This window comes from Porcisia hertigi, chromosome 35 (genome assembly GCF_017918235.1).
Source record: "Porcisia hertigi strain C119 chromosome 35, whole genome shotgun sequence".
NCBI lineage: Eukaryota > Euglenozoa > Kinetoplastea > Trypanosomatida > Trypanosomatidae > Porcisia > Porcisia hertigi.
This window is the reverse complement of record NC_090594.1, coordinates 665088-689610: the sequence shown is the minus strand read 5'-3', so window position 1 is coordinate 689610 and position 24523 is coordinate 665088. Positions and strand designations below refer to the sequence as shown.

The 24523-nt window shown below is 53.7% G+C and overlaps 9 protein-coding genes across 9 annotated transcripts; all 9 read left to right on the top strand.

Annotated features, from left to right (window-relative positions):
* Positions 1 to 1920: 1920 nt before the first annotated feature.
* On the top strand, positions 1921 to 3054 carry JKF63_01159 (uncharacterized protein; the record flags this gene model as incomplete). The annotated part of the gene is made up of 1 exon (XM_067897207.1): positions 1921 to 3054. The coding sequence occupies one exon, from the start codon at positions 1921 to 1923 to the stop codon at positions 3052 to 3054; it is 1134 nt and encodes a 377-aa protein (XP_067753364.1).
* Positions 3055 to 4905: 1851 nt separating this feature from the next.
* JKF63_01158 (uncharacterized protein) lies at positions 4906 to 6240 on the top strand (the record flags this gene model as incomplete). The annotated part of the gene is made up of 1 exon (XM_067897206.1): positions 4906 to 6240. The coding sequence occupies one exon, from the start codon at positions 4906 to 4908 to the stop codon at positions 6238 to 6240; it is 1335 nt and encodes a 444-aa protein (XP_067753363.1).
* Positions 6241 to 7084: 844 nt separating this feature from the next.
* JKF63_01157 (uncharacterized protein) lies at positions 7085 to 8173 on the top strand (the record flags this gene model as incomplete). Its single annotated transcript, XM_067897205.1, has 1 exon — positions 7085 to 8173. The coding sequence occupies one exon, from the start codon at positions 7085 to 7087 to the stop codon at positions 8171 to 8173; it is 1089 nt and encodes a 362-aa protein (XP_067753362.1).
* Positions 8174 to 9196: 1023 nt separating this feature from the next.
* JKF63_01156 (uncharacterized protein) lies at positions 9197 to 10432 on the top strand (the record flags this gene model as incomplete). The annotated part of the gene is made up of 1 exon (XM_067897204.1): positions 9197 to 10432. The coding sequence occupies one exon, from the start codon at positions 9197 to 9199 to the stop codon at positions 10430 to 10432; it is 1236 nt and encodes a 411-aa protein (XP_067753361.1).
* An 854-nt stretch (positions 10433 to 11286) lies between these two features.
* On the top strand, positions 11287 to 12147 carry JKF63_01155 (uncharacterized protein; the record flags this gene model as incomplete). Its single annotated transcript, XM_067897203.1, has 1 exon — positions 11287 to 12147. One exon carries the CDS (start codon positions 11287 to 11289, stop codon positions 12145 to 12147), a length of 861 nt encoding a protein of 286 aa, XP_067753360.1.
* Positions 12148 to 12854: 707 nt separating this feature from the next.
* JKF63_01154 (uncharacterized protein) lies at positions 12855 to 13316 on the top strand (the record flags this gene model as incomplete). The annotated part of the gene is made up of 1 exon (XM_067897202.1): positions 12855 to 13316. One exon carries the CDS (start codon positions 12855 to 12857, stop codon positions 13314 to 13316), a length of 462 nt encoding a protein of 153 aa, XP_067753359.1.
* Positions 13317 to 14689: 1373 nt separating this feature from the next.
* On the top strand, positions 14690 to 17176 carry JKF63_01153 (uncharacterized protein; the record flags this gene model as incomplete). Its single annotated transcript, XM_067897201.1, has 1 exon — positions 14690 to 17176. One exon carries the CDS (start codon positions 14690 to 14692, stop codon positions 17174 to 17176), a length of 2487 nt encoding a protein of 828 aa, XP_067753358.1.
* A 1199-nt stretch (positions 17177 to 18375) lies between these two features.
* On the top strand, positions 18376 to 20367 carry JKF63_01152 (uncharacterized protein; the record flags this gene model as incomplete). Its single annotated transcript, XM_067897200.1, has 1 exon — positions 18376 to 20367. One exon carries the CDS (start codon positions 18376 to 18378, stop codon positions 20365 to 20367), a length of 1992 nt encoding a protein of 663 aa, XP_067753357.1.
* Positions 20368 to 21516: 1149 nt separating this feature from the next.
* Positions 21517 to 22917, top strand: JKF63_01151 (uncharacterized protein; the record flags this gene model as incomplete). The annotated part of the gene is made up of 1 exon (XM_067897199.1): positions 21517 to 22917. One exon carries the CDS (start codon positions 21517 to 21519, stop codon positions 22915 to 22917), a length of 1401 nt encoding a protein of 466 aa, XP_067753356.1.
* Positions 22918 to 24523: the final 1606 nt, after the last annotated feature.

Sequence of the window (24523 nt, the reverse complement as noted above, 5' to 3'; positions counted from 1 at the left end):
TATCATAGAGTGAGGCAGCGCGCTGTTTGTGTGTCTCGTGCTTGTACTGAATTACTGGATTGTTGTAGCATGCGTATTGCTCGCACCTGCTAAACCATATTGTTCTCGTTATAAATAACTTCGCTTTATTGTTCTATATGTGCCTCTGGATGTCCCCGACAGATCCGGCAAGGTGAGTAGATGCAAAGTCAAGAGGTCGAGGTTGGAACGTAAGGGCCGTCTGTGTGTGTGTACGTGTGTGTATGTGTGTGTACGTGTGTGTGTGTGTGTGTGTGGCTTTTACGACAGCGACAACTACTGAAAGGATAGGTGTACTTATGCCGCGCGACGAGAGAACAACAAAGGATTCCTGGGAGAAGCATGCAAAGGAGGGGGGTGCGTGTAACTTTTTTGCTCCCCCATCCTCAAGCATCTAAAGCTCTCCATATATATATATATATTTGGGGGGATGTTTGAACGTGTAAAGGAGTCTGTTGTGCATGTTCTTGCTTGCTGTCGCAATCCTGCTGACCGCCCCCCCCCCTCCCCTTACTGCGCTTCCTTCTGTGTTGTTGCACCGGGCGACAAGAACCACCACTCAGTCTGGAATCATAATCCAGTGATCACTCTGTGACGAAGTCAAATAGTCCCTGCTGAACATCCGGAACCCACTTTTGGTGATGAACAGGGGTCACATACCTCACAAGATGTGAAAGCAGAGCGACTCGTCGCTACGGATGCCGGTGCCCAGGTCCTCGCTTGCACTGCGTCGGGACGACATGCCATAGTGAAGGCGTCCATCCCAGCAATGTGATGGAGCAGAATGTCGATGCGACTCGAACGCACCTCGCCCCAACTCTCAGTGTCGACTGGTGATGATGGGGGTTTATGCCATTTCAAGAGATGCTACACGTGGTGACCAGCACAATTGGGGCTGTTGTGAGCTGGCCACCTGCGAAGCGGGTGGTGTGTAGAGTTCGAGGTGGAAGTAGCGTTCAGAGGATCAAGCGGACATTCCTGTAACGTGTATGCACCGCTGCTTAGCATCCCGGGAGAGTCTTGTGACAGGTGCGGGGTGCCGAGTGGAATTTGGGCTCAGGTTATGTGGAAAACATGAGCATGTTGAACAATTTGTTTTGCATTGCTCATCAGTTGTAGTGAGTCATGTGGTCCTCGGCCCCCCCCCCCCCTCCTGTAAAAAAAAGGGGGAGGAGAGGAAGCAGCAGGGGTTCTCCGTCTCTTCCCTCCCCCCCCCTTTTCTTCATCCGCTTACCATTTATATTCTGGACATCATCATCACTAAAAAAACGATAGCAAAGAAAGGAGGAAAAAGAAAAAAACGCATCAAAGAATAGACAACAGGTACTCATTGTTGCAACTGTTTTCTTTTTTATTGTGTGTGTGTGCGAGGTAGATACGTGACGGGTTATTCCATGGTCAATAAACAAAAAGGCACACACAGGGAGGGGACTCGATGAGGCACTACGGATCACCGCCGACCCCCTATTGTATGCCCCCTTTGTCGATCTTGCAATCCCTCGACTGTCTGTTACGGATTTATAAATGAGTGGTGGTACCGTAACATTTGGAATTCGAGCGCAGCTCACCCGTATCGAATTGTGTGTGTGTGTTTTACCCCTTCCCAACTCTCTCTCTGAGTCTTCAATGTTACTCTTCTGGTCATCTCCCCCTCATTTCTTCGCGCTTTCTAATGTTCTCCTTTTTGGCTGCCATTATCTCCGCACCCCCCCCCTCTCCTCTTCCGACGTGCGCGTAGTGCCATCGACCCCCCCCCTCCCTTCCTCATTTTTCCACAGGCTCAGGCTGAAAGGGGGCAGAGTATACGCTTGACCAGCGCACATCTCCACCGAGAGACAAGGTGCAAAGTGAGTGAAAGTAAGGCGCAGAAACCACACATCAAAGAAAGCTGAACCACAAGTCATGTCCTCAAAGTCGTCACCAGCATCACCGACTTCCGACGGCGCGCACCGCTACGCCCGTGTCAACGTCAACAAGCCCTCATCTTATTGGGACTACGATTCTCTGCGCGTGCAATGGAATAGTCCTGACCGGTACGAGGTGGAGCAGAAGATCGGCCGTGGGAAGTACAGTGATGTCTTTCTCGGCGTGGACACAAAGGTGCCGCGCCAGGTTGTGATCAAAGTACTAAAGCCAGTCAAGAAAAAGAAAATTCTGCGCGAGTTAATGGTACTGCAGACCCTTAAGGGCGGTCCGAACATCGTGGACCTCTTCGATGTTGTGCGGGAACCCAATAGCAAAACACCGTCCTTCATATTTGAGTACGTAAAGTCATGTGACTTTCGCGCCGTCTTCCCAGCCTTTACCGACCTAGAGGTGCGCAGCTATATTTTCCAGGTGCTCACAGCCCTCGAGTACGCCCACTCGCACGGCATCATGCATCGCGATGTGAAACCGAACAACGTGTGTCTGGACTACAAGACAGGGAAGCTGAAGCTGATTGACTGGGGCTTGGCTGAGTTCTACCATCCTGCCACATCCTATAATGCGCGTGTTGCATCCCGGTACTTCAAGGGGCCGGAGCTGCTTGTAGAATTGCCCATGTACGACTACCGCCTGGACATGTGGTCGTTGGGATGCATGTTGGCGGCTATGATATTTATTCGTGAGCCATTCTTCCGTGGAAAGGATAATACAGATCAGCTGGTGCGTATCGTGAAGGTACTCGGCACGGACGACCTCCAAGTGTATCTCAAGAAGCACAACGTGAGTCTGCCTCCCGTGCTAGAAGCGACGTTAGGCTACCACGCGAAGAAGCCCTGGCAAAGCTTTGTCAATGCGCAAAACGAGCACCTGTGCCCACCAGAGGCACTCGCATTTTTAGAGAAACTCCTTCAGTATGATCATCTGAAGCGGATTCAAGCAGCCGAGGCGCTGATGGACCCGTACTTCGATCCGGTTCGACCCAAGGGCTTGACGCTAGACAGCATCACCGCAGCTGCTGAAAACGGAGGCAGCAGCGCAACCGTAAACAACGAGGAGAACGACCAGGAAAAGAGGGCTTCGAGGACAGAGTCGTGCGCTAAAGAGAAGTAGCCTGTGTATGCGTCCTCTCTCGCTTCTGTGTGTGTGTATGTACGTGGTGGTGAGGGCTAATCGTCTCTGCTGCTCTGTTGCCATTTTACATCGGAAAGCGGTGAGAATCGATGCCAAAAAAAAAGAGATGAAGAGGATAAGGTTGCAGAGGTAAGAGTGGGGGGGTTGTATTTTTTTGTGTAAAGGGTTACAGAGACGAGGAGAACGCGCACATTCACAGGGGTTTGGGACAAGTCGTGCGTAGGGAGCTACCCGTGCTCTCTTTCTCCATCTTTGTCACTAAATTGGTTCTGTGCATTTCTTATTTTGTTTTCCTCTTCTGCTGGTGCTCTCTTTTTTTTCCACGCAAAAAAAAAAATAACCCTTCAGCTACTGTGCTTGCGCGCCGCTCTTCTCACTTAGTTCTGTGTCTTTTCACCTCTCCTTCACCCCTCCAGATACAACTTTTTTTTTTCTCTCTCTCCCACCCTGTTTTTACTCTGATTTTTTTGTGCTACGTGAGCTTCACTCTAACCACATTGCCTGCAAAGTGGATTCATTACGTGTGCGTCTTTTGGTTTTCATCTCTCCCTGATTCTCTTTTTGTTTTTACGTCTTTGTTTGCTTGTGCGTTGTTGCTTTTTTTTTGAGTTCTCGCTCCTGAGTTTGGTACATATATATATAATATATATTATATATATATATTATTGTTCTTGTTATTGTTTTTTTACCAAATCGGCAGTGGCGTAACTGTCGTGCTCTCCCCCCCCCCTGTCCCCTTCTCTGTGTTTGTGTGTGTGTGTGTACACTTGTGATACGTGTGTATGCATGATACATTCTTGTTGCTGATGCTGCAAAACGAATAAACGGAAGGAGGGGAGGGGGGGGGGAAGTGTGAGTGTATTTCACACACAGTCACGCAGCGCTCTAGAGCCCCCGAAAAAGAATAATCCGTGGGAGGCAATAAACAAGCAAACACGGAAGTATGACGACAAAGACAGGGGGAGGCCAACACACAGTTGAAACGTAATAGAAAACAAGTACATGAACATCATCACCTATTCAAGCGGGTGAGGCCGTAGAGTTGTGTATGTATCGGTCTTGGTGCAGATTCTGGCGTGATTTGTCGACTAAAGGATAGAAGATGTGCGTTCAATCGACAGTATAAAGCACGAGGAAACAGCTGGTGGCTCCAGTGCTCTTCTCAGCACCCCCCCCTCCCCTCCCCCTCTCCCTTCCCTCTTCCTTTCTTTTCATGTGTACCAGTAAGCGAAGAAGAGTGGATCTGGATGCGGTATGGCCAGCGCGTCACTGCCCTTTAGGTAGTGATCATGATTTTGTTGGCGCAGATGTTTTTTTCCCTCCCCCATTGTAAATGCGAATGGGCTCTTACTCTCCATTTTTCTTTTTCCGACCATCTTTTTTTTTTCACGTCAACGTACCCCTTTTTGGATCTTACTTTGACGTGTGCTCCCGCCCTTTTTTTTTCGGGGGGGGGGACGTGTACGTATATGGGCTGCCGCTTCATGAATGATGTGAAGTACCATCGGTTCAGGGGAGGGGTATCCTGTCGCGCACACATTCTGTTGTCCTGTGCAAGGCCATCCCTAATCCCCTTCTTTTCCTTTCTACGCCGTCGGATCTACGGATCGCTCTTCACGTACGCGAGTCCTCCTTCACCCACTGTGAGTTATAGTGGCCGCGCGCGGATGCGAACGCTAGTATTTCTTTTTTTTTTGTCCGCGCCTAACCGTTTATCCTAAACCTCTCCTAGACATTTGAACCACTCTTTCTTCGTCCATACGCTGCCCCTCTTTGTCGTGTCCAGTACTTCTGCAACGTTGAACGCGGACTGGGCCTCGGCGGTTCACAATGCTTAGGGGTCATATGGGTGTATGTAGCCGTGTAGGGGTGGCACTGGTACGCTTTCGAGTGTGTCAGCGGGCTCCGTCCGCCTCGGTAAATCTGGCACGCACCTTCGGCAGTTCCACATTCCCTCTTTTAGCTGTTTTTCACGTGAGCGCGTCGCGCTTTGACAAGAAGAACACGGGCTTCGAATTGCCGGGGAGCGGAACACATAATTCTAGGGATAATAAGGAAAGTAGCGACGGTTGCAGCAGCGCTGCAGGTGGGGCAGACACGAGCAAGTCTCCAAATGGCGAAGCCCGTACAGAGATGGCGGTGACGCAGAAGGACTACGGAGAGGAAAGGGGCGACGAGGGGTTTTATGAGGACGCTATCATCGTAAAGGATGAGAAGGGAAACTCTCTCACTCGCATTCGACGCCTGCCTCTCACGCTTGTCGAAGAGGTGCCGTTGCCGCAGCGCATCCTGACGGACCTGGAGTTGGTTATGATGGCCTGGTGTGAAGAGCATGCGCGGCAGTACGCGCTTTTCATGACGGCTATTCGCATCAGTGTGTTCGTTCTTCTCTTGATAATTTTGTATGTGTTTTACCGGACTACCCTCTCGAGTGAGCGGGTGGTGCGCGGTGTGGACAAGATGCCGGCCGACCTGCGCATCGGCAACGTCGTCTACTTCGACATAACAGAGAACGGTACCGACATTGGGCGCATTGTCATTGGTCTCCTCAACGAAGATTGCCCTCTCTACTGTGAGTACTTCCATCGTCGTTGCACTGGCAACGGAGGCAAGGGTAACTCTTTCCGTGGGATGCCTCTCGCAGCAATCGTGCCGCGACACTGTCTAATCTTCGGCGACGGACAGGAAATGGAGCACGAAGTGCCGGGCTTTAACTCACACTACTTGCCAACAGAGCACCTGAGCAATGGCGCATGGCGCGGTGCGCTGTCCGCCATTGCGTACGGGCCCAATCGCGAGAGCCCAAATTTCGCGATCCATATTTCAGCAGGCGACTACAAGCCCCAGGTGTTCGCCATCGTGATTGGGGGCTACAACGTGATTGAGCGGATGAACAACGCAGGATCGAAGCACGGTAACACGCCAAAGCGACACTATGTCATAGAAGGCTGCGGGGAGCTGTGCACACTTGCCAAGTCACACATCGCGCCAATGCCATGGAAGTTGTATGAGTCTGTGTCTGTCGGGTACGATGAAGAAAAGTTCGGCCCGCGCTTGTCGTCAGATGTGCTTAAACACTCCGATGAAATCGGTGCCGCGGCGGCCTTGGCGCAGCAAAAAGGCCACCCACCGTCGGTCCAAAAGAAGAAATGGTGGCTGTTCTAGGATAGGACCGCACGCTCTTTGGAGGTTCGAAGGACAAGAAGTGAACCGAAGGAGATCATAGAGAGGAGGGGGGAGAGGCGACTTCAAAATACCCCATTACCCGGCCGAGGCTATATGAGCCACGGAAGGGCGAGTGTCTGTTTGTGTGTTTGGATTGGTCGTGTGCATTCGCGGGCAGTCAAGTTTCCCCCCCCCCCCTGTCCCACCCCGTTCTCGCATTTTTTTTGTTCTATGTCGCTCTTCTGTTCTGAGCTCCAAACACGCGTTCACTTTTTCACACACGTACACACCAGTATACGAACCAAAATAGCGTTACATGAACCGCAGTGTGCCACTTGAGGATTCCGGCGACAATCTTGCAGCTCGATAGACGTCAAGAACATCTGCTTTGATGAGAGAGTCTAGCTGCTCGCTGCCTGTTTATATTTCGGTTCCCTTGCCTCGCACGTGAAATACAAGGTACCTCAGAGTTGCCTTCACCACCCTCACATGTGATTATCGCGTGTGGCGTGCCGTTGCAGATCAGCAATTCCTTTGATCTTCTCATTTTCAGTAATCCGGCATCTTTCTCGCCCAGTCTTGATGTACAGCGTGCGCTGTTCCTCTGAATATCTTGTACCTCTATGGCCCCTTCTTCATTGTTCAACCACACTTGTGTACGTGCTGCCCCCCCCCTCTCTCCCCCCATTCTGCCACACACACACACACACTCATGTCCATTATCTGAAGATTAGTCTAATGCGCCGTTTAATAGAGGGACGTCGCGCCGCTTTAGTAGTCACTTCATTCCCCATCCCACATACATTGCCTTGCCCACATCCCTCTCCACGTTGCGCTGTCTGCAATGCTGCACTTTGAGGGTAGCAGCCTGCTACGACACCACATCGTGTGTAGCATTCTCTCTAAACGCCCGGTGCGCGTCACTAACATCCATAATGACGAGGACCCGATGGGTATTCAGGCACATGAAGCAAATTTTCTAAAGTTCATCGACCGCGTCACGAGCGGATCCTCCCTGCAATGCACCGAGCACAACACCACGTTGCAGTTCACGCCCGGTATGATCTTGGGGGGTACTTTTTCGCACGAGGTGCCCTCGCTGCGTTGCGTGACGTATGTGATTGAGGCGGCGCTGTTGCTGCTGCCGTTTGCGAAATTCGACTCGCGCATTACTTTTGTAGGCGCCACACAAGGCGAGCTCGACCTCTCTGTGGATACGGTGCGCACTGTCACCTTACGGTGGGTGCAGCTGTTTGGGGTGCAAGCTAGCCTGCGGATCATTCGCCGCGGCGCAGCCCCGGGTGGCGGTGGTGCTGTAGAGCTAGACGTCAAGGCCATCCGACGCCTCAACAGTGTCACGGCCAAAGAGCGCGGGCGGGTGCGGCGCATTCGCGGTATTGCCTTCGCATCGCGGACCGCAAGTGACCTGCCGCAGCGAACCGCTACTGCAGCCAAAGGGGAGTTGCTCCACGTGTTGCCCGATGTGTATGTGGTGACGGATGTTGACAACAGCAAAACGAACCGGAACGACCACGTGAGCGGCTACGGCGTTGTATTAGTCGCCGAAACGACCAGCAAGCTCTGTGTCATCTCCCAAGAGTCGGTTGCCATGCCGAGGGAATCACCCGAGGACGTCGGCAAGCGTGCTGCGCAGCTTTTGTTCGATCAGATTTACGAGGGCGGTTGCGTCGACGCGCACCACCAGATGCTGGTGCTGCTGTTGATGGCTCTCAGCCCTGATGAGATCTCCACTGTGCGGTTCGGTCAGCTGTGCGCGAGTGGTGTGTCGGCGCTCATGCTGATGGACTCGTACTTTGGAGTGTCGTGCGCCATCAAACCCGACCCATCCTTTGCAGGGCCGAATCTGCCGCCCTCAACACTAGTCACTTGCCTCGGCAGCAATGCCGTGAATGTGTGGAAAAAATCAAGCTAAGACAAACTGCAGCTGATATCACTCAGCATTGTTGTTGATGTATGTGCTCGGGTCATCGGAGCACACATACACACACGCACGGTGTGCTCCTTTTCCTTTGCATCCATTACGAATAAGCGCGTCACCATCTCCTATTTCATCGGTAACCCCCAACCCCCTCCCAAGGCACGATGCGCCATACCCGTAATGAGTGCGGTGGCATGTGTGCACGCATGCGGGAAGAGAGAAGGCTCCGAGCGGGGAGGAGGAGGAGGAGGGGGTGTCGCGTTGTGACGGTGAACTACGTTTAAGGTCTAATCAGCTTCATCTATGAGCGAACAAACAAGAAAGAAAGAAAAAACACGCTTTCGCGCGCGCGCCCACACACAGAGACAGACTACTTATTCCCCGCCTCTTTCCTCCCCATTGTCTCCCATGCGGTGCGTTGTTGAGAAAATCGGCCGCTTGAGGGGGCTTATAGAAGTGGGAAAGAAGGGTGATGAGAGAGTCCAAACTCTTTCCCAGCAGTGGGGTGGACACGTGTTGAGGGAGAGGGAGGGAGGGAGGGAGTGGGAGGTCGGAGACGGGTTTCGGCAACGTTCAAAAAGGTGACACATTTGACCGTGACCGTGATACGATCCCCCCCAAAAAAAAATTATCCTAAACGAGTGGTCTTCTGCACTGGCTCGGGTTTGATTCTTCGTGTGTGTATGCTATGAGCGCCTCCCCTCCCCTCCTCTTCCTCCTCCTTGCCCCTCGATCGCGGCACCGGCCTGCGAAAGAGAAGTACGGGGATGGGTGTGGCGCCTTCTACTCTAATTACTGCTAATGCCCCTCTTTTACTCTCTGGCACCGCTTGATTCTTATTTGTGCTCCATCCAGCACTTGAGCTTAGAAGGCATTGCAGCTTTTTTCAGTTTGCATCGTGTGCGCATAACTCCCACACCTCTCACACTGTCCACTCGCCGTCCTCCCACATCCATACACATACAGATGTGTACGTACGAGAAGAGACTTTAGCGCATAAAGACATCACCAATCGGGATGGACTTGGACTTCTCGAACCGCGGACTTTTCGCTTTTGATGCCGCCAAGGCGTGGTCGACACTGATAGAAGCCTCTGTGAAGGCACCGAGGAGCGATTCATCGACGTCGTCAAAAGATGAGGGTAGCACCGCTGGTGCGGCACGGCCGCTGTCTGCGCTTCCTGCCATTCGCCTCTTGAACCTGTCGTACAACTCTCTCCACCTCTTCACTGGCGGGGAAGTCTTGAAGGGGCTTACGATTTTAGATCTCTCGTACAACTCCTTAACCCAGCTAAACAGCCAGAGTATGCCACCAACGCTGGTGCGGCTCAGCATCGCACACAATCAATTGACACACCTGTGTGACCTGGCCGAGTACACACCGCGACTTCAGGTGCTGGAGGCTGGGCATAACCACCTGAGCACCTCAGCTCTCCGCGACCTTCCCAAATCGCTGACGCATCTCAATGTAGAGAATAACACCATCGAGTCGTTAACTCCTCTCGGTGCTTTATTGCACATTACGCACCTTCACGTGGCTCGGAACCAACTGGAGAGCAGAGACACACTTTGCGCCTTGCAGCCGCTGGTATCGCTGCGCCACCTCGACATCCGCGGCAATCCCATCTGCGAGGCAAGTAGAGACGACCAACAGGGTGAAGACGACAGTTTAGGCCAGCTGCTGCGCGACGTGCTGCCGCGTCTCTCACACTTCAACGGGGCTTCTCTTTCCCAGGCGCCGGGGAATCCCATGTGGAAGGTGGCCCATCGGCAGCAGCAGCAGCAGCAGAGAAATCTCAAATCCAGCGCTCTGAGTCATCGTGGCACTTCACACGATGGGCGTGGTGACAATGGGATTCAGCAGCGAGGTGCACGCGGGGACGGCGGCGGTGGCAGTAGCTCCACGTTGTCATCCTTCGAGGGACAACAGCACCGGTTGTCGGAACCAACTATGGAGATTCGCCTGATGCAGGCGAAAGTGAGTGAACTACGCCGTCTGCTCTTAGCGGCGCAGGATGCAGAGGGAAAAGCCCGCCAGAAGCGCACAATGCTCATGGAGAACGTGAAAAGCACTGCCAAAGTAATTGACCAGCAAGAAGCGGAGCTGAATAGGCTTCAAAGTGAGGTAGAGAGCTTGCGCGGCGCCGATCAGAAGCTGCAGGTATCGGTGGCGGCTGCGGAACAGTCGTTTGAGCAGGTGCACGCTTCTGTTCTCGCGAGCAAGGCAAAGCTGGCTGCCTCTGGCTTGAGATAGTAGGCGCACCACCCATATGCATTGGTGCTGGTGCATGTGTACTTGACTCCGTTTTTCGCTGGTGTGCTGCTTTTCCAATGTGTGCCTATACATATATAAAATAGGTGGGTCAAGCGACTTGCATCTTTTTTTTTTTTGCATAGACGTGTCTTGAACATACGTTGAGATATATAGAGAGGTTGCGCTGACACGTGGGGAAAAGGAACAACAACAAAACGAAAGTACTGCGAGGGGTTGCTTTGGAGATGTTGCGATAAAAGTGTGACTCAACGTGCGCTGTCTAGCGGCACCGGACCAAGCTTCTGCTGTACTGAATATGTGGCATTTTCTCCCTCCTCCCTTGCGCCGAACCTCACTTTCGACGTGGTTCAGGTGCTTGATGAATGTTTTTCTGCTCGCCCATTTTGTTTTCGTTTTTGTTTTCTCCGCACCCCCTCCCCCCCCGCCGAGGGGGGGGGAGGAGGAGGAGGAAGAGGAGGGGGCGGCGCAAGGGCTTTGAGAGCGCAAATGAAACCACAATACTAATGGATGCAACCCCCCCCTCCCCCCCCTTCCCCATTGGAGGAGAGCCACGTTAAAGGGGAGGAGGGAAACACACATCACTTCTCGACAAAGCGGCCGCCCACCTCTCTCTTCCACCCCCTTTATTTTTTTCTAATGTTTTTTTTATCACCGCGTTTCACATTGACTGCACTCTACAACTTCAAAGGATTTGGCGGCCCCGTGCGTATGCGCGTGAGTCTCTCTCTTTGTTCCGCACCGTATTGCTCTTCACGAGGGACGCACGTGGCTTCCGCCCCCTTTCTCTCTCCTAATCTCCTTCACATGATGTGAAAAAAAGGGGGGGCCATAACATGAACCCACAGATTATTGACCGCCTGGGTGGCACTTCTCGCTGTATGACGTTATTTACATTTTCGATTCACTTTCTGCATTCAATCTTCAGCGTCGTGAACTACCTGTCGTGGGTGCGCACGCCGGGGTCCAAGCTGGGGAGAGACGTAAAGGTGGCGTACCTCTCTTTGGTGGTTGTGAGCTGCGTCTTCTACTTCTTTGGTGCCTCGGTCTTCTATATGTGGGCATGGCGCTTCCCAGAGCCCGAGGAGGTAGCGAGGCGGCGCCGCATCTACGGTATCATTATAAATCTTTTCTTCAGCGATTTGCCTCTCTTCATTCTCGAAACGTTCATTGTGTTCCAAGTCCATTTTTCTGTAGCCATTATGGGCTTCAACTACATCTTTACGTGTGTGTCCTTCATCTACTCAGCGCTGCGCGTGTGGTTTTTCCTTATGGTTCGATTCATTAAATTCAACTGGAATTTTTCAGCGCTTTTTGATGCCCATTACTCCACTCGGGGTATCGCCGCTGCGCAGCGCGAGCTAGACGTCATGAGCTACCCGGGCGTTGGCGGTAGCACTGTATACGGGGGTGGCGGTGTGGCTCCGCCATCTGCCCAAGCCGGCAATACCATTGTGCTAAATCGCAACGCCGGCCTCTATAGCGATGATTCGACGGGTGTGACAGGGCTGTGTGACACTCCCGTCGCCGATCACGCTTACAGCGATATGTACTACAACGTCTCCCCGAATCGCCACAACACCCCTTCCCTGAATAGCTTCAGCACCCCACAGGAGGCCCGTCAACGTGGTTATAGCCGTGGTATCAGGGCCAGCGCCTACAGTCCTCTCCACTCTACTTTTCCATCTCGCATATGAGAAGGATGCGGCAGAAACTCATCTGTGTGTGTGTGTGTGTGTGTGTGTGTTAGAGGGGGGGGGGTAAGTGCGTGCAAGCAAAGCAGCAACAACAACAAGTAAAGCGATGTGTGCCTCCTTGCAAAAAAAAAAAGTGGGGTAGATGGGCGTGTGGGGGTGAGTGTGGGGCACCTCTTTGATATGGAATGTTGCTTCCCATGACTTTGCGAGAACGCACCTTGGTTCAATCAAGGCTACATTATTCTTTCTCTTTACACTGCAACCCCTTCCCCCACCCGCCTTATAGATTGTGTATGTGTGTGTGTGTGTGTGAAAACCACCAATGCCACACATCAGAAAAAAAAAACGCAACTCGCCTCGTCTCTACATCATCCTCTCGGTCCGGCGTCACAGTGAAGCAAAGGGTTGTGCTGGTATGTGAGTGATGTGCCCTCCCCCCCCTCCCCTCCCCTCCCCCATTCTTCCCTCCTCATTCCTCCACCCTTTGACCGCTCATTTGGCATCGTCATCTCACGTCCTCCTGATGTCCCTCGGACGATGCTCTCTGTCCCTCCAAATGCAACCACCCACAAACGATCCTCCTCTCCCCCCCCCCTTTTTTGTTACCCATCACACATAAACGTACACACACGCGCACACATTCGTACGCGCATGTCGCGGCAACGTTTTATATTCCCGCCCGTTGTCACTCGCCCTATTTCTTCATTATGCTATTTCGGTGTTCGCAGTCTGAGAAGATGGTGAGCATCAAGTGTGGTTCCCGCCGCAAGGCCCGCCGTGCGCACTTTCAGGCGCCAAGCCATGTGCGCCGTGTGCTCATGAGCGCCCCGCTCTCCAAGGAGCTTCGCGCCAAGTACAACGTCCGCGCCATGCCCGTGCGCAAGGACGACGAGGTCATCGTGAAGCGCGGCACCTTCAAGGGCCGCGAGGGTAAGGTGACCGCGTGCTACCGCCTCAAGTGGGTCATCCACATCGATAAGGTGAACCGCGAGAAGGCAAACGGGTCCACCGTGGCCGTCGGCATCCACCCTTCCAACGTTGAGATCACGAAGATGAAGCTGACGCACCACCGCAAGGCCATCCTGGAACGCAAGGATCGCTCGACCAAGTCCGACAAGGGCAAGGGCAAGATCACTGCCACGGACAAGGCCATGCAGCAGATGGACTAGACCCGTCACCGAGCTCGATGGAACCCCAGTGAAAACACATGCGTGTTATGATGTGTGCAGAGGTGTACGTGATTCCTGACGTGCGCTCATCCATCGCCGGTGTGTTCGTGCGTGTGTGTGTGTGTGTTTTGTCTTTACTGTTTTCTCAGGTGCGTGTGCTTATTTTCTTATTTTCTTTCGTTGGTTACACGCGTTTTTTTTTTCGGAAAAAAAAACATATAAAAACAATTTAAAAATGCACACCGAATGGAGCACACCTAATTGAGACGACCACCTGCCCCTCAAACTGTTTCTTTCCCCTCCCCCCTTCCTTCCCTCAGACGAAGACGGAGACGGACGAGAGATCTGATGCGTCTCGACACATCTCTTCTCGACCTGTCTATTCGGTTAATTGTCACCACTGAGCAGTTGGTTTTGTAAAGAAGGTGCCGTGCACCTGAGGAAGGGGAGGGGCGGGGGGTGGAGAGGGGCGGGGCGGAGCGGAGAGGGGAGGGGACTCAGACTGCGTCATGTCTCTCTTTTCTGTGCCGTGTGTCCCCCACCGGTCAGGGGAAGGAAAAAAGTCGCCAGCGTCCAGGTGAAACGGTCCAGCGCTGCGCAACTTTTTTTTTTCATGTGTGTGTGTGTGTGTGTGTGAAGGTATTTGGGTGGAGGGGTCTTTTCGCATCCGCACCAACTACACACCTGGGGGAGACTTATTGTCCCCCCCCTCCTCCTTGTGTGACATGATCAACACCCAACCCTCCTCTATCTCTTCCTTGTCCCTTTTTCCCTTCGTGCTGACTCCCCTCCCCCCTCTCCCCTCACAGATACTCGTATCTGCGCACCTGCCCTATTCAGCATTGCCAATCCCGCCTCATCGCAATCTACAAGGGAGAGGTCATTTGGCTTGTCTTCCAAGCTCTCTTCCTTTGTGTTTGTATACACATATAGACACAATTTTTCTCTTTTGCTGCGAGACGTGTAGTGTTGAACCTGCCAGGCTGTGCCAAAAAAACACAACACACACCTACTGAGACGCATACATTGCAAAGGTAAGAGCATAGTCACATGCGCGCCCTTTCCCTTTTTCGTTGATCATCTCAACGTCACACGCGGCTAAGCCGCTCTCCCTCCCCCCCCCCTCCCTTGGTGCCATCAGTCCTCTTCTAGGTACGTCTTCCCCCAATTGCCCCTCTCTTGCGCGAGTCACGATCGACCCTCACCCTTCCCCCCACTTCCCTCCCTCCTCCCCTCACAAAAACAAAACATATATATATTTACGGGTAGTTCACACATCACTCGATGTGGTGTCAACAAACGTGTGTGCTCCGTCATCTGACTCAAAGGTGCAATTCGTATCGTCGCCTACACACATTTTTTTTTCATCCGTGATGATCACCCGTCTGGATAGCGTGAGCGCGCGCAAAATCGCTGCAGGGCAGGTGATTACCGATCTTACAAGCGTTGTGAAGGAGCTGTTGGAGAATTCTTTGGACGCGAAGGCGGAGACGGTCACCATCCGACTCATCAACTATGGCCTCGATGAGATCGTCGTGGAGGATGACGGCACAGGTATACCGATGGGTGGCGTTGTGGATACCACGACAGGCAAACTCAAGGATGGTGCGAGCACACCCCTGCTATCGAGTCGCGCTACCACAAAGCAGCAACAGGATGGTCTCCACGGTTGCAGTTCTGCGAGCGCCACTAATGAAAACGACGATGATGGACACACTAGCCAAGCCGAACGCACGCCGGTGGCAGGGGATTTGAGCGACGGCTCTGATCCGTCACTGGGCTTTCGCGGGGAAGCGCTACACTCTTTGGCTCACATGAGCGACGTAACGATAGAAACGCGCAGCGCCGACACGGGTAACCTCACTGTCCGTCTCTCGTATGATCGTGTATTGCACACGTCTCGCCTGGAGGCGGTACAGCTGCGCGAGGTGTGCGGCACAACTGTCACTGCGAGAAATCTTTTCAAGTGTCTCCCTGTGCGACACCGCGAGTACGTGAAGAGCTGCCGCAAGCAGCTCAGCAAGGTGGCCGGCACAATAAAGCAGTACGCTGTGTCGCACCCGCACATCCGTCTTCTGATGCGGCACCAGGAAACCCCTGCATCGACTGTCACGACTCTTGTTTCACTCACGGGCTCGGGTGACGCTATCCGCAGCGCGACGGAGGCGTACGGTGGTCTCTGCACCTCACACATGCAGCGCGTCCACTGGAACTTGTCATTTGGCACCATTAGCGGACTCGTATCGAAGACAAACGGCGGTGGGCGACTAAGCGGCGACCATCAGGTGTTCGCCCTTGACGGGCGCCTCGTTGACTTGCCGCGCTTGGGGAGGGCCCTCAACGAAGCGTTCCTCCAGTGCCTCCCGAACGCCTCCCAGCGGCTGCACGTCGCCTTCTTTCTTCAAGTAAAGACAAACGCCTCACTTCAGTACGATGTCAATCTTACCCCCAACAAGCGCAAGGTTCTGCTTGCACAGGAGGAACGCCTGGCAGATGAGGTGTACCAGTGCGCGCTGCAAGAGTTTGGATTGGCCTCGGAGGAGGTCGAGCTGGATCGTGGCCAGCGTATCGCGCAGACGCGCGCCGCTGATCTGCGTGCCTCGGAGCTAACCAAGATAACCCGCACACCGGTTTCGGCCACGTCCTTTACTCAGTTCATCTTTAAACGGTCAAAGACGGAGGAGGCAGGCGCGAGTGGCGGCGTCAACGGTAGCTCGGATGGGCTCTCCACGATTGACTTTCCGAAGTTCGGGAGCTTCCTGTGCGACGACGACGACGACGACGACGACGGCCACCGCATGGACGGCGAGGGCGAGGAGGCCGAGTCCACGCCAAAATTGCTGCTCTCCTCGTCATCCAGCATTCCCAGTGACGGAGAAGACGGCGAGCACCACGACGAAGGTGACGGCAGCACTGTCAAATGCAAGAGAGAAAGCACTGACTCGCTGGCACTCACGTCAACGGCGGAGGTCACTGGCCCAGCAGACTGCTGCGGCGGCGATGACCTGGCTGTCAACGCGCAATGCCCGCACACCGACTCTATGGCAATCAACGTCAAGCTGTTCGTGGACAAGGACGCCCAGCGGCGTAGCGGGGGTGGCTGTGATCATCTCACATATCCAGCTCTTGACGAGCTTCTGCGGACTCCTTTTTCTGCGGATGCAGCCGACGCGGCTGCGTTACCTGCGTCAGCGACAAAGCGTGGCCGGCCTTCCTCCCGCACTCTCGATGCCCAGACAGAGGCTGACCTGAACCGCTACTTCAACAAAAACTCCTTCAGGGAGATGCGAGTGATTGGACAGTTCAACCATGGCTTCATCATTTCGATGCTCCCTAACGGCGACGTGTTCGTTGTCGACCAGCACGCATCGGATGAGAAGTATAACTACGAGCGACTCGTGCGCGCGTACGAAGCAACACCACAGCCCTTGGTTATGCCAGTGTCAGTAACCATGAGCACGCATGAGGTGGACCTCGCAGTGGAGCACAAGGTGGCGCTTCAGCATCACGGCTTCAAGGTGGGTCGGGGGGGCGATGATACAAAGCTGCTGGTTTACTCACTGCCGGTGTTGCCATACGATGTGGTGTGCGCGTCAGATGTGATGGAGCTGGTGCAGCAAATTGTGCTGTACGGCACCATCACAAAGCCCCTTCGTGCGGTGTGGCACTCGATGGCTACAAAAGCGTGCCGCAGCAGTATCATGATCGGAACCCCCCTCCCAGCGAAGCGCATGAAGCTCATTCTCGAGCGACTCGGCGAGCTAGATCAACCGTGGAGCTGCCCACATGGTCGACCAACCCTGCGGCTTCTGGGCAACATCGCAGATCTTCGAGGAGAAGGTGGTTCACCGTTACGATGAGGGTTGTGCAAAACTCCACGTGTATATATATATATATATATATATGTGGCTGGTCGATAGACACATGAAAGCTTTTTGCCCCCCCCCCCCTCCCTGCATTGCACAACTCTTCTGCACGTTTGCCGAGGGAGCGAGCGGGATACACACACACACACACATACACGAATTCCACAGCCATGCAAACGGGGAAGCAACTCGATATAGCGATTCTTTTCGCTTTATGCCTGCTCATCACCCCCCCCCCTCCTCCCTCACCAAAATCTGGTATCTGAGGGAGGGATCATAGTGGTGCCCCTGCGGCCTAATGAAGGGGCGGCGGCGGGGGGGAGGAGAAGAGGGGAGGGGGGTTGTATGCTCGATTTAATCTGTCCACACGTGTTGCATCCTCTACTCCAGCTTCTCGCAACAAACTTTTCGTTTCCTTGTGGCGCCGAAAGCGCTGCTTGTGTTTTCTATTATTTTTCTTTTACATGGCACGCCTCCTTCGACTGACTTGATGAGCCACAACCCCCCTTGTGGTCATTTGTAACCTCCTTTTATTCTTCGCCTCCCACTCTCCCCTTCTCCCCTTCTCCCCCCTCCTCCTCCCCCCACACTCGTAATACACACACACACACACACACACACACGTACGTGCAGGGAACCTTTTTTTTTCTCCTCTTCTGTGTAACCTCGGAGAAAACATCAGCGATCGGGGACATCAACAGTCGACCGCGAGATTCATTAGTCTGATCGACACAAACAAAAAGGGGAGGGCAAACATAAACACAGACTCACCGGCTCCCAACGGCCTTCTCCGCGCCTGTACGCTTGGTGAGGGGAGAGAGAGACGGGCCTTGTGGAGACAGGGCGAGGGGGGATCAGATAAGTATATCTGCAGAGCTCGCCTTGCACAATAGATCTACACATACACTTATAGACATAACATGTGCCTTCCCCAAACGTACTCATACACCAACTAATCTATATAATTTTTACTCAAATTTTTTCTGAGTGTGTACCATCGAGTCTCGTTTCGACGGCAGCGAGAGAGTGACTCGAGCAACGACGAGTGTTGTTGCCTCTCGCGGTTCTCCCTGGACTAATCAAGACCGGTCGCTCTTCCCTCCCTCCCTCCTCTCCATTTTCTTTTTGAGAGATCCCTCTGCTTATTCCTTTTAGCCGGCCCCTTGTGGTGCTTGTGTCTGCGGTGACCAAACATGCACTGCAGCACTTCACAGCCGAGTCGCGTCCCTGGGGACACGGGCAGCTGCTGCTCAGACATTCGCGAGATGAATGAGGCAAAGGTGGCCAACATTCTATCTTATCTCAACAATGCTGCAAAGCCGCACTACGAGGGGCCTAACGAGCAAGACTGCACACTTACAACCAGCCTCTCCAGCGCTGTGCCGCTGACGTCGTCGATGCTGCAGCATGTTACTGCCAGCTCGCCCAGACCATCATCCATTACTGCAACACCGAACGATACGGTGGCGTGCCGCCAAACCCCACCGCGGCAACCCGCATTGACGCCATCCGTTGGTGTTTCAGATATAGTAGTGCCGTGGATTACAGGCAGCGGCGGCGATTCTGCCCAGAACACGTATCTCGGCATCAAAAAGCGCATTGAAGACATGCAATTTGAAAATGAGCAGCTTCGCCACGACAATGCCGAGCTTCGAAGCCGCCTTCAGCAGTGGCGTGCTGAGGAAGCACATCGCAAGGAGGAGATGCGGGAGTCCGTCCAGGGAGAAGTGGACGAGATACGTAAATCGCAGGCCCAGGAGCGCAAGCGCGCCAAGGCAGAAAGCGAAAGGCTTCAAAAAGCAAAGGAGGATCTGACGCGCCAGGTGGACGCCCTCACAGCGCAGCTGCAGAGCGAGGTGACAAAGCATGCCGAGTATATTCGGCGAATGGAGACGACGAATACCGCTGCCATGTCGTCTATGCGCGCCAAGTGGGTCGCGCAGGAAAAATCGAGCCGAGAAAAGTGGCGTCTGGCCGAGGCGAAGCGCATCAAGGAATCGACGCTGCAGTCTCTCGAGCCGGATATTGTGCTGTTGCTGAACAGGCACAAGGCCGAGAAGGCACGTCTTCGCGAGGAGTACGAGAATGAATTGCGCCAACGCGACGAGGTCATCGCCGCCAAGGATGCCTCGGTGGAGGAGTTGAAGTCAAAGCTGCGACGGGAGGCAGATGATCTCCTTAGTCGCGAGCAGGACGCTGTGCGAGACCGCCTCCGCGATGAGAGCGAGCGCATTCATCGGCAGCTCGAGGAGGAGCGCCGTCTTGAGCAACGCAAGCGTGAGCAGCTGGAGCACCATTACGAGGACCAGAAGCTCACACTCCAACGTGAAATTGAACGTCTTGGGAAGGAGGTGTTGCGCCTGCAGAGCGCAAAAACAGCGGAGCAGGCCTCCTTCCACGAGGCTGTGACAATCGAGGTTGAGCGCATCACGGGCGAGGTTAACGAGCGCATGACGCATCTAAAAGAGAAGATGATGCTAGAGTTCTCGAACCGCGAGAAAGATGCACAGGAGGTAAGCCGGTGCTATTTAGAAGCAAAGGAAGCCGAGCTGCGCAAGAAGTGTGAGCTGGAGCGCGATGCGGCAGTGACCAAGGTGGTGCAACGGCTCGAGGAAGAGCACCTGCGCGCCCTGGAATCTGCTCGGGGTAGTGATGGAATGCTGCGGGAGCGCTACATTCAAGTGACACGGGAGAAGGAAAGGCTCCAGGTAGAGTTGGACCTTGTCCAGGAGCAGCTAAGCGCCGCCCTCGAGGCCAACCGTAGCAAAGCCGAAGAGCTGCACAGGATTCAGGACATGGCGAACCTCTCGGAGCAGAACATAAGCGCTATTGAGGAAAAAGTGCGCTCCGAGTACACAAAGCGCATGAGCATCCTCGACCACGAATGGCAAAAGAAGCTGCATGAGTTCGAAACTCGCCACGTTAAAGAGGTGTGGGAGCTACAACAGCGCCACGACGCCACGACGCAGGAGGTGGCTCGCCTGAAGTCTGAGTTCGAGGTGGATATGAAGACCTTGGAGCAGCGCCATCACGCAGAGCTTAGTCAGATCAATGAACGCGTTCTCGTGACTGTCACCAAGAAAGAGAACACAATTCGTCACCAGTCGGAGCAGCTGCTAGGTTTGCAGGAGGCAGTCCGCGTGCGGGACCAGGAGCTGCAACGGCATCGCCAACTGCTGCTATGATGCGCAGAGTTATAGAACATTTAAAAAGGGGGATGGGGAGAGCGAAGGAAAGAGAAAGAAAGCGTAAAGTTCTCTGCGAGTACTCCCCCACCCAGCCCCACCCGCCCCCCTCCGCCCCCGAATCGGACCCGCCCGTTCTATCGATTATGTTCATGCGGAATTCATAAAACCGGATTTAGTGCTGTTCTTTTTTTTTCCGTGTTGGGTGGTGGTGGTGATGGGGGAGAGAGAGAGGGGGTACTGCCGCGAGGCTTGGCACGTATATTGATGCGCGCGTATATAGAGAGGGGGGGCTGGTGACTCGAAGCATCCTTCCGCTACAACACTAGGAATAGCAAAATATAAACATTATCGGTGACAACCGCTGCTTTCTTAGTTTTTGTATGCCCACGCGTGGGGTCAGTCGGGAACACGCTGCTTGCCTCCGATGCAGAGTTCTGTAAATGATACACCTTAGATCAACACGTATACGTTGAGTCTCTGTCATCGTATTGAGCGGACCAATGGTTTTCTCCGTCCGCCCTTTTTTTTTCATTTTATCTTTTTCAGATTTTCTTCCTATTGGTGCCACTCCCGATCACGGAGAAAGCAAGTCTGTGTGGTGTGGGGGTGTGGGGGGAGGAGGGCCACCTCTGCACCTGATGAACTCACACATATACAGGCGATCGCAAGGGTGTGAGTGCGGGAAAGGGCAGGAGACACTTCTGTCCTTTTTTTTTGTACCGAGACGCCTCGTCTCTCTGACAACATCTCTCATGGACGGCGCGCACACAGACACACACGAACGCGTGGGTGGTGCTACCTTTTCTTTTTCCTTCACCGGTGCTGTCAACTATCATGTTCCCCGTCTCCCCCCTTGACGCTCCTCTCTATTGTCCATCTGTCACCTGTTGCTCTTGCACACTTGCCGCTATCGTGTTTTTCTGTTTATTTTTATTTTTTGCTTTGATATGGGACGTTTTGTCTTTGTGCCTGCGTGTGTGCGACAATCGACCTGGAAAGCAGCCCGACATATTCAAAAAAAAGGTGTCCACCAGTAGTGGCTAGTGACAACACTCGCCTACGGGATTTACGGATCTACCCCCACCCCCCCCCCCTCCCCCCTCCCCCAGCTCTGTAACACGTAATAGCCGCCCTTACATTACCACTATGACTCCTGTAAACGTGGAACGGGTGAATTCGGTGTTTCATCTCTTCGCGGTGGACACGTCCGACGCACAAGCTGTCACCGCCACCGCCCCCGGTGGGATATCGGAGCTGTACATCCCCACCCACTTCTTGGCTGTGGCTGCACGGGAAGTGGGTTATTACCCCACCTCTTCAGCAGTCTTTCGGTTCATTACGACAGTGGAGGGCGCTGCGGCTGGTGTCGTGACCTTCGCAGCCTTTCTGCAGTTCTGCGAGGATGTTGCGCACACAAACCAGCTCGGGCGGTCGCTGATCTACAAGATGGTAGATAATATAGATCCGCGCGGGTGCGAGATTATTAGCTGTCGCGATCTCTACCTCCTCCTCACCAGCGGTTCCGCCAACATAACTGAAGGCGAGCTCAACGCCATTATGGAGCTGCTAGATCCGACGAACTGCGGGCATGTTCAGTTGAACGACTTGGCAGCTGTCCTTATTGACGCGTGTGAAGGTCAGCAGTCGGTGTCTCGATCACAATCGCGGTTGGAGCATCCGCGGCAACGTGAGCAGGAGAAGCAGTTATCCGTGGCCGACACCAGGGTATCCACGAAACAATCCCGGACGATGCATCACTCAGCCAGCAAAACCGCCGCTGGCGTCACTTTTCGCGCCGGCCCTCAGGCATCTGCTTTGCAACAACGACATCGGCAGAAGCGCGTCCAGGTCGCACGCCAGTCTCACGCAAGACAGATAAACCCTCAGCCAGAGGACTGTAAACCGCACCCGAAAGAGGAGGAGACAGGCGCCCCCAAAAGACGGGGATGTGAAGCTCTACCATCTGCAGCAGCCGCGGTAAAAGAGGGGGGTGCACAGAAGCAGGGTCATTACTCTAGTTTCTCCGCGGTCCATAAGTGCGATTCCTCTCTGAAGGCCAAAGAGATGCGCTCGGCCAGTGAGATGTGTTCGGAGCTCTGCGGAGGCCTGTCCAACCAGCACGATTCGCTTGAGCACACTCATACAACCATCACGGTGGACTTGGATGTGCAGTTGTCGATACACCAGTCTACAGAAAAAGTGCGGCGCGAGGCGCTTTCCCCGAAGTCTTCCACCATCATACCACTGATGCCGCATTGCCTTCCCCAGCCTGTTGCCTCTGCAACTGCAGCTGCGGAAGCACCGCCCCACGAGGGGGCGGAGGAGGGCGGCAAACCTTGTCTTAACCAGGGTCATAGCGCTGAGGTTCGCATCGGCGCACGCGGAGGGGGGGACTCGCAGAAATCCCAATCGGTGCAACCAGAGTACTTTGGGCGTGAGCCGCCCACAACGCATCGAAGTCTTTCGATGGCCTCCGGTCGCTCATCAGTCGCAAAGCATGCGCCAGTAGCGAAGGAGAAGGTACCGAAGTGCTGCATCATACTCTAGAGCACCTTCTTGCCCCCTCTTTTATCTATTGCCGCCGCCCCTCCCCCCCCCCCTCCTCCCTCTTTTCACATGGATTATTTTTGTTGCCCCGTGCAGTAGATGTGCACATGCGTAGCGCACACACATAACGAAACAAACGGACCGACAGGCCCAACAAGTCATATATATATATATATAGATCCCCTCTTCACGAAAAAAAGAACTACGTGGCGAGATGGCAGAGTAAAGCGAGTGGGTGAGAGAGAGACCCCATTCGGGTGTGCGCAAGGCTGTATAAAAAAGCTCTCCTTTATTGCCTCCAACGTTCCCACACGCCTCTGCGCCACCACGCATTACGCCGCGAAATTTTGTTTCACAGACCCTTTACGGACTTCCCCAGCCCCCCCCCCCCCCCCCCCCCCCCCCGCTTTCCCTTCCTTTTCCAAGTCTCCCTATCCTCACCCTCTACCGTTTCCGAACAACAAAAAAAATGAGAACAAACAAACAAGCAAACAAAAAATTGTAGCAGGTGTGAAGGGAATGCATGAGGGGCGAGGGAAAGGATTTCGGGAGGCGAGTCCTATTCTATTGTTTTGAATGCCAGCGTTTCTGGTCGTTTTTTCCTGTGCCATTTGCGTTACTCCCCTCCCTCCCTCCCCCCCAGACACACACCCAAACGTTTTGATTGCGCTATTTATCGTTTTTCCCCTTACTTGATGCTCTAAGAGTTTGGCTTTGATACTGCGTGAGCGTCTGGCGTGTACATACGTGTGTGTATGTCTGCATGACAGGCCTGCCTATTCCTAATGTCACAGCGTATTTTTTTTTATATATTTTTTCGTCTCCCAGTGAAAAAAAAAGAGGGGGTATTATAAAAGTGTGCTGCAGAGATGCGCTCCCCTTGCACAAAATTTAGTTCCGTGTCTCGTCCCGCGGGCAGCGCTGCAGCGATATCATTGACAAGTAGCCGTTATGTAAAAGGGGGCTCAGATCAGCTTTCACGAGCGCTTGTGCGTGCCAGCTTTGGAGTCCATGAATTCTAAGCTCTAGTCCTGCTTGTAGCCCCTGCTTTGCATCAGCTGACCTCATTCATTCACTCTGCATCACTGCTCCCGCGTGATGCATGCACTATGGCTCCATTCTATGCCTACCTTCCTTTCATTCTCTCCTCCTTGGGTCTGCACAAACGTCTCTACACGTCAACGCAGGAGTGTGAAGCGCACAAACACATACACAAACACATGCATGTATGCATGCGATATACATTTGAAACATCGCTGTGACACATTATCCCCACCCCTTTTTTCCTCGCTTGGTCATCTTTCGCTCTCTGGGGTTGTTTTTATATATATTTTTATTTGTGTGTGTGTGTGGCCACCGCTCGTAGGCAGTCCAACGGTCTGTGTCTTTTAGGTGGTTTCCTTCACTCACACGCCTCTTTCTCAGCTCCTCACTCTCCCCCCCCCCCCCGCCCCTTCCCCGACTCTTTGAACCCCAACCCCCCCTCTTGCGGGGAGTAGCATAGCCACCGCTGAGCGCGTACACACACACACACACACACTCGTACACCACAGCAACAAACCAAAAAAATTACAGAACTCATCTAGATAACAGCGAGCATCGCAAA